Below are 8,849 nucleotides of genomic sequence, written 5' to 3' on the forward strand. Positions count from 1 at the left end.
CACACACACACACACACACACACACACACACACACACACACACACACACACAGCCTGAGGCTCGAGAAAATGATGATTTGAAATATTTCAGAAAGAAATATGTCAAACTTGGAAACAGCCGTAAACAGTCTGCAGTGTGTCGACGTCATTTCTGCAGGAAAAGTGGAAATGAAATATTGTGACGTGTACACGCCAAACATGGAGTGTGACTCACGTGACCTCAGCTCTTATTGTGAGGTGGCGTGTTCAGAAAGAGGAACTAAAGCACGTACGAACCCCCGTGTGGTGCATGTGCTGCAGCTCCTGTCATTTTCAGCCAAGTCGTTAACCCTTTGAAGCCCAGCTTCTCTGTATGTTTGTACCTGCCGTAGTGCCATCAGTGCAACCGTTGTATCCCAGAGTTTAATCATGTGTGTGCATGAAGTCCACAGAAGCTACGTGAACTGCAAAACGGTGCAATTAACTGCAGAAACTGTTTTTTTACACATATTTCTAGTTACAGATTTTTCAGAGGTGAATCCCTCAAAACTGTAAATGCAAAACGTTGCATGAAATAGTTTCAAACCGCAGGAAATGGATTTTGTCTTAGTTTCATTTTTGAGATGCAACAATTTTTATAAACTGCAGGAAAAAACAAAAATAATTATTTTTGTGCACAATTTGCCAAAAACTGCATCAAATCAAACGATTTCCAACAACCGTGCAGTTTGAGTCCCGAGCCTCCCGGAAACCTCTGAAAGGCCCTGCAGGGAAACACGAATAGTGAGGTCACGGTAATTACAAGAAGCATCTTTAACTCAAACGGAGCTTCAGTTCACATCTCGTTAGACGCTGTAGGTTGTTTCCATGTTATTACTAGTTTATTACAGTCCTGTTTTAAACAAACAACTGAGTGAGAGGTCGACACGCAGCCAGAGAAAATCTGATGAACGTTACTGAGGTAAGGAGAACCGGAGCGTGCAGTGCGAGCTGTGCAGCACGCCTCCCGTGTTAGCAGCGCCTTCAGTGTTTCCCTCACATGTTTTTCCAGCGTTCTGTTATCACTGGAGGTGTAGAACAAACTCATGTGACCCCTCTGCTTCTCTCCGTCAGGTCACAGGGCGGTGTACGTTGGCGTGCACGTTCCGCTGGGCCGCCAGAGCCGGAGAAGACACCGTCACCGCGGACATCGACATCACAGGAAGCGCAGAGAGCGCTCGGATCGGGAGGACGGACGAGAGTCGCCGTCATACGGTCAGGTTTGAACGAGGATAAACAAACACGGGCCAGCTGTAGGACGGCGGCGTGCTGAAGCGTTTGTGTCCCCGCAGACACGCCGTCTCAGAGGGTCCAGTTCATCCTCGGCACCGAGGACGACGACGAGGAGCACATCCCCCACGACCTGTTCACCGAGCTGGATGAGCTCGCCTTCAAAGACGGAGACATGCAGGAGTGGAAGGAGACGGCCAGGCAGGGCGCTTATGCTCTTTCTCTGCTTTGCGTTCAGACGTTAATCTTTCCAATAACGCTGCAGAGCTGTGAGGAGCGATCCTCCCGCTGTGCAGGGGCGAGGCCTGGTTTGTTCAGCGTTTCTGACTCGGGTTAAAGAGGTTTCCTCTCTAATCCAGACTCTGCAGAGCGCTGTGAGGACGAGGAAGACGAGCCTCACTGGATTTGAGAGGAAACCGATGAAGGCGGGCCGAGTCGTGTGGTTTGGAAACCTTCAGATTAACTTATTTACTCAGCAGAGCAGCCCACATTAGTGTAGCATTATAGCATTAGCACGAATCAGACGCCTGGCGTTCTTCAAATGTCAACACTCGGCTGTGTGTGTGTTTGTTCAGGTGGCTGAAGTTTGAGGAGGACGTTGAGGACGGCGGCGAGCGCTGGAGCAAACCCTACGTGGCGACGCTGTCACTGCACAGCCTGTTCGAGCTGCGCTCCTGCATCCTGAACGGCACCGTGCTGCTCGACATGAGAGCCAGCTCCATCGAGGAGATCGCAGGTCAGAGCGCCGTCGGGAACTCGTCCCATCACTCGATACGCTGCTCCAAAAACGACCTTTGTGTTTAAATCTAGAGGAGCTCGGAACGTGCTAAAACCACAGTTAAGCTTTAAATCTAGTTTGGATCAGCTGCTGGAGACGAAGAGCGCCACGATGAAAGCGCAGCTCTCTGGTTTCCTCCTGCTGGTATAAGCTGCCCCTCAGCAGGCTTCCAGGCATCAGCTAATCTCTAGAAAGCTGGTATTCAGAACATAAACCTGCAGTGTGTTTGTGTCCATCAGCTGACCTCTTGTCCTCCTTCCTCGCAGACATGGTGATTGACAGCATGCTGGCGTCCGGTCAGCTGGAGGAGGGCGCGCAGGAGAAGGTGAGGGAGGCCATGCTGAGGCGCCACCACCATCAGAATGAGAAGAAGCTGAGCAACCGCATCCCGCTGGTCCGATCCTTTGCCGACATAGGCAAGAAATACTCGGAGCCAAACTTACTGGAACGCAACGGTGAGACCGCAGCGCTCTTGTCATCCTCGCACCTGCAGGTCAGGAGACGAGCTGCAGGAGGCCAGTTCAGGTTGACCCCTCCTGACCTCTGGCGCTGCTCGGGCTCTGCAGGGTTTAGTTCTGCACTGTTTAAAAACCGGGGGGGTCTAAATGACCTCAGCGGGTCGGCGGCACGCTGCAAACCAGCGTGGCGGTAGGTTTACGAGTTCTTTACTAAGTAATGCACTGTTTTCTTTCCTAGTTCTTTGTCTCTGTTGTCGGGCAGAATGTAGAGTCTGTCCGTCCTGATTGGTCGAGGTAAAGGGGTGACAAGACGACGGGTCTCGTATTGCTGCATGGTGCCGTTGCCGTGGTTTTTGAGTGATTGTGAAGGTTTGATGGCTCCGGTTGGTTTCTCACCTGCCCGTACCTGAGCTGCGGTGACCTCACCCTGTTTATTATTGACCGGGACTCCCTGACCTGGCCGGACCCGCTGACTCGCTGAGCTAATAACCAGCTAACAGCATGAGCGGAGTCGGCGTTTTCACATCCGCACTCCTGGATCCTGTTTGTGAGAGAGGAATGTTTTAATGCTGCTCGGGCCGAACGCCGTCTGCAGGCGCTGAGCCGTCTGACGTGCGTGTGACCTACGTGACCGATCAGCTGCAGCTTTTACCGTTTGCTCGTTCGTTCAGGAGCTTTTCTTCAGATTGACTCTTTCCTACAGTTTATAAAGCTGAAGACATCAGAGCAGAGCTCAGGGTCAGACTTTGACTGCAGCTGTAATCAGCTTCACGAGGTCATCGCCTCCAGCACGACGCTCCCGGCTCGGTGTGTTCCTCTGCTCTCCACCACAGTGGACTGAGTGGGCTGATGCCCAGTTACAGCAGCTCTTCCTGCATGTGATGGAGTAAACATTCAGTAATTGGCGTGTTCACTGCAGACGGGTAGTTAGAGCGAGGGTGGCCCTCCTGCTGCCTTTACCTGAACAAAGACTGTAACTAAAAGACAGAAAGCGTTTGCTTCTTAAACTTTTCAAACAGGCTGAAAGCGCCAGGTTCATCCTAGCTTAGTGACTGTCCCTCGGGTCCGGAGGCAGCCGGACGACTTCTGTGTCCAACTGACACGATGGGAGGGTGAGGCAGCGACGCACAAATGTCCTACCGCCTACAAAGTGACCACCCCTGTACAGGTGCGATACCTGGGACGCCCTCAGATGGAGGCGAAACATCGTCCAGAACCCAGAAGTCGTCCGGCTGCCCTCTGCTTGAGCACTTCGGACGACCGGGACAACCGAGAACCGGCACAGACCGCTCTGCATGAAGCTGCTGTGGCTCGTTCAGGACTAGCAGGACTTGGTCCTAATAAAACGCGCGCTGAGGTTTTGCTGCTGTGTAAATCAAACTGAATTGAATTGGTCCCGGACCGATCCAGATGTCTTGGATTTGATGGTAGGCGTAAAGAAAAGGCGGAGCTTCGTGATTGGTGGATGGCCGATGTTGGTGTGACGTGCGTCCTAACTCACTGATCCATGCACGCTGGCTTGGTGTTTCCTGCAGCATCGTTCTTCATCATCATGATCTTTCTCCTCCTCTTCCTCCTCAGGGGAGGGTCTGTCCTCCTCTCGTCTCTCTCTCCTCCGCCGTTGCTCCATGGGCTCCTTCGACCTCTCCACCCTACCCCCCTCTGCGAGGACCGCAGGCCCGTTCGGGCACCTCCTCCCCGGCTCCGCCTCCTCGTCGCAGACCGACCTCTCTCTGTATCGTTACGGCCGTCACCTCTCGGAACCCAGCCAGCCTCACGGACTCGCCCTTCCCGTCCCCGGTGGCTCTCCACGCCGCTCCTCTGCTCCCGTGGGGCTCCCCAAGGTGGTGGTGCACCCCCCAGAAGAGGAGGAGGAGGAGGTGTTCCACCTGGGAGATGAAGACGACGTGGTTCCCCAAACAGGCAAATACGGCACGGCTTTCCTCCGGCCGTTTCCACGCTCTGACACTGAAGCATGCCCGCTAACGTGCTGATGAAGCTGGAGGCGGATGATTGGACGAATGCTGGCAGACTGGCAGCTTATTTGGGGGCGGGGTTATTTTGCATGTTTTTGGTTTATTTTGCTGCCGTCCGTCTGTTGGAGACGGAGCTGCGTGAATGTTGGACCTGCAGTGTCTACAGCCGCCTGTCCGAGCCTGGGTTTGTGTTCACATCCAGTCTCGTTCGAGTTTTTCTGTTAACAAACTTTTTTAACAGGTGAAGGTTGAAGCGTCCTCTGGATCCTCGGTCTCCTTTAGCCTCTGCTGGAGTTAACAAACCGGCCTCTGGTCACACGTGAAGCGCCTCAGATGTTGTTTTCAGCCAATCAGAAAGGAATCAGGCGGCTGCCTGTCATTAGCAGGCTGTTAGCTGTTAGCTGCAGCGACTTGGAGTCTGCATGTTTGTTTCCTGTTTGTTTCCCTCGCTCTGACAGGCGGCTCGGGTCCGATCTGAGTCCATTTCCCTCCTTTATGAAACATTAAAGATCTGGAAATCAGGACGTCTGAACTTTTGTGGTCTTACTACACAAAAAAACAAAACCCACCAAAAACTACATTTTTCCTTGTATTGTAAACTTGTTCACCGTCTGTGTCGCCGTCAGAAGCGCGGTCAAATGAAAGTTTATTGCTATAGCACATCTTAAAAGACCATCGATCAGCAGCTCGGTCTTAGTGCTCTCCTGGGGTTGTACGAGTGGAGGAGATCAGTTAGGTAGCTAGGCGCCAGGTTATTTCAAATTTTAAAAGTGTGCAAGAGAATTTAAAATCAATCCCGTATTTAACGGGGAGCCAGTGTAAGCTAGCTGGGACTGCAGTGATGTGATCGTACCTTCTGATGCCGGTTCAGAGGCGCGCAGCAGCATTTTGAAGCGACTGCTGAAGGAGAGAGTGGGAGGCCAGTCCAGAAGTGCTGAGAGCGGGGGAAAGTCTTTCAGTGGGACGTGGCGCTTTGCTTTGGCACTTTGGTGTAGCTGATGCTAGGGCTGCTCAGTTAATCGAATTTTAATCTAAATTACGATCTGGGCTTTCAACGATCATTAAAAATGACTGAGACGATTATTAGCCCCTCCCTCGTGCTTTACTCGCGCGCTGCTCCGTGTGGCAAATCGAGCGCACCTCTCTGCGTTTCGAACATGCGTCACAACAATTAAGAGGGAAGCTCAGCAGAAGTTATTTGGAGAGGAGAGTGACTGCCGCTGGTTGAAAAGAGGTAAAAAAAACTTCAGTGGTGTGGAAACATTACAGGTTCAGTCAGACGTGGACACAGTGTGTAAACTTTGCTACAGTGTAGCTGCACCACAGAGCAACACTGCAAAGCTCACTAAACACAGATGTTTACATTTTTCATTCATTTCTTATATTGCAAACATTTGCACTATTTTATATATTTTTTAAAGTCATTATTCAACACATTGTTATTAAATAAATATCGTCAAATAATCGGGCTCTCAATGTCAGTGAAAATAATCCTGATGATCATTTTTGCCATAATCGAGCCGCCCTACTGATAGAAACTAGTGCTTCTCTAATTTGAGGGAGCTATGCAAACATACTCCAGTGTTCCTGACAGTGTGAGAGGGCCGGCTGGCCCAGAGGGCTGTCGCCTCTAAAGCTGTCATTTCTGTTTTATTTTCATTTGGGGTGCGAACATTATGCCACAGCCAGGCTTTAACGTCCCGCAGACAGTCAACACAGGCTGGAGGGGGCAGAGGCATGCAGGTCCAGGGGCAGGTCATCAGCAGTGGAAACGGATGATTTATTAAAATGGATCCCAGCAGGTCGGCTTGTTTTCTCTGCTGCGTCGCGGTGTTTCTGCGGCAGAGAACTCTGGACGCTCGAGTGACTCCCGGCACTTCCTGTTCATTAATGATCCGTGAAAGAATCAAAACTCGCTGACGCTCGATCACCTGACCACCGACTCATCACTGTTCAGGTGCTGAAGCGTGAAAAGCTGACGTGAAGCTGATTTGTGCTGACCGCGTTCGTGGAGCCGAGACTCTGCTGCGCGGCGCTCTGTGACCACAGGCGTGCTGCGCACCGACTAACAATGATGTAACCGAGGAAACCGCACCGCGCTCGGCTTCAGCGTGAGCGAGCAGGAATCGCATTCTGAGACTGAACTCCGCCGGGTCAGGAGGCGGTGATGTCACGTGTGTCAGTAACACGGCTGTGTGTTTGCAGACAGCTGCTGCAGATGTTGCGTGTGACTCTGTGGTCTTTGTGGCTCTGCAGGTCTGCTGGCGTCGCCTCAGTCGGCCCCCGGAAACCTCGACGACAACAAAAACGCCGAGAGTCGCGGCAACGGCGGCAGCGGCAGCCGGGAGAACAGCACGGTGGACTTCAGCAAGGTAAACGCGGGGTCCGCCTCACACGCAGTTTGGGTGGTTTATAGGTCGGCTGCTGCTCCCTGCAGCTTTCCAATGTTTGGAGCTTCAGGGAGGTGCGAGATGCTTTAATGATGAGTGGTCAGAGCTGCACCACTGTGACCTCTGACCCCTGCCAGCTACATGAAGCCTCACACATCAGCTGGTGTTCAGATGGGACTGAAACATCCCTGAGCTGTGGGCTGGTGGGTGTAGGAGGCTCCACCCTGACGCTGCTCCGCCTATCAGACGCACTGCGACAGATGCACTAATGTTTAAAACTAATAAATGTCAGAAGCACCGAGATGGATGAAACGTTCAGTCTGTGAGTCTCTGACCCAATCAGAGATGTTTACCTGCATACGGTGAGCGTCTTCAGTGCTCCGGCCCTTTAAGTGCACAGAGCTGCACAGGAAATGACCACATGAAGCTTCTGAAGGGTTAAAAACACGTTTTAGCTCCAACACCCGGAAATCTGAGGCTGGCGCTCCGTCAGAACTACATCCAGGTTACACGGTGGCCTCGCAGCTCAGGGCGGGTTCACACAGTAACCTGCCAATGTGGCGGAGTCTAAACTGACTGTCACCGAGCCTCCACTCCTCGAGTCGTAGGCATAACCTGCAGAATTAAAGCTGCGATGGTCCTGAGTGACCTCATGGACGGGTCGCTTTAATTCAGTGGTTTATGTTTGACTTTCACACATGAAAGAGAAGCTGTGGGTGGAGGAACCTGCCACCTGCTTCCTCCACGCCGCGAACGAACACAACGACATCGTCACAGATTAACGTGCACAGTAATGCGCTGAAATGCAGCACGAGGCTTTCCTGCACAGCAGAACATCCGTTTGCTTTTGCAAAGTGTTGGAGACAAAAGTGTAAATCGAATGCAGATTTGATCAACTCTGCGCAGATCTGAATCAAGTAGATCAGACTCTGCGTCGGGATCAGCCCGATGTCCGATCCAAGCATCGGATCGTTGCGTCCGTGGTTCAGCAGGTCATCGGGTATCTGCTTACATTAAGGATGAAATCAGGAAACTTGGTCCGTCACAGCAGAAAATCCGCAACACAGAGATGAATTCCACTTCCTGCTTCAGACTGTGACGCTATTGGACGATGGAGCTCAAACTCCAAAGACTTTGGTCTTAAAACCATCCAGTGAGCATCCAGCTGTGCAGCCACACCTGCCTCCAGGTGCAAACAGAACCTGAGCTTTCGGTCACGTGACGGCGAGTCCCCGAATGAGCCAATCAGAAGCTGTGTTGTGTTTCCCAGCAGGACTGCGACTGCGTTTGTTTGCTGCCAGCGGCCAGCAGGAAGCCCGCAGTAAGTCACATGTCAGTCGCCGGCCCTCGGCCAATCAGTGTAGCCTGTGCTGTGACTCATCGTGGTGGTGCTCTGTGATTGGCTGTCTGTGGCGTTCTGTGACCATCAGCTGTTTCAGTGTTGGATGGAAAAATGTTTTTATTGATTTATTCAATCGAACTTTATTTACACAGGAACTCAGATTCATGACAAACTCATGGATCTGTTCACTCCTCCATCTGCCCCTCCTCCTCCTCCTCCACCCTCCTCCTCCTCCTCCAGGCTCACTGCAGGTCTCATCTCACAGTTAAACGTGTAAAAGCAGTTTTCATATTTCAGTCGTTGATGTGAAACTTTGAGCTTTTTTTTTCCACATCTTTGCTTCACCTCACGATGTTTCCCGTGGAGGTCAAAGGTGAAGTCTGTGCATTCAGCTGCTTCCTGTCTGTCAGGTGTAAAAATGAGCTGCAGGCAGCTGATCCGCTGCTGTGGCTCAGGCAGCCTGCAGCGAGGATCACAGAGGTCCTAGACCAGGAAGTGAAACCAACGAGGAACTACAAAATAAAACGAACACAAAGTGTGTGTGTGTGTGTGTGTGTCTGTGTGTGCGTGTCTGTGTGTGCGTGTCTGTATCTGTTTGTGTGTGTGAGTGTGTGTCTGTGTGTGCGTGTCTGTGTGTGCGTATCTGTGTGTGCGTGT

The 8,849-nt window shown here is 51.8% G+C and overlaps 1 protein-coding gene across 1 annotated transcript in view; it reads left to right on the top strand.

The window, feature by feature from the left end:
* The window catches only part of slc4a7 (solute carrier family 4 member 7), a 22,507-nt gene that overhangs the window by 5,908 nt on the left and 7,750 nt on the right, over positions 1–8,849 (top strand). Inside the window, exons 3-7 of the mRNA XM_014339635.2 lie at positions 1,093–1,233; positions 1,311–1,449; positions 1,824–1,984; positions 2,293–2,481; positions 6,717–6,832. Of these exons, the coding sequence (XP_014195121.1) occupies positions 1,093–1,233; positions 1,311–1,449; positions 1,824–1,984; positions 2,293–2,481; positions 6,717–6,832 (746 nt within the window). The remainder of the gene's footprint in view (positions 1–1,092; positions 1,234–1,310; positions 1,450–1,823; positions 1,985–2,292; positions 2,482–6,716; positions 6,833–8,849) is intronic.

Source organism: Haplochromis burtoni, unplaced genomic scaffold, assembly GCF_018398535.1.
Source record: "Haplochromis burtoni strain Fernald_Lab_line unplaced genomic scaffold, NCSU_Asbu1 Contig_295, whole genome shotgun sequence".
Lineage (NCBI taxonomy): Eukaryota > Metazoa > Chordata > Actinopteri > Cichliformes > Cichlidae > Haplochromis > Haplochromis burtoni.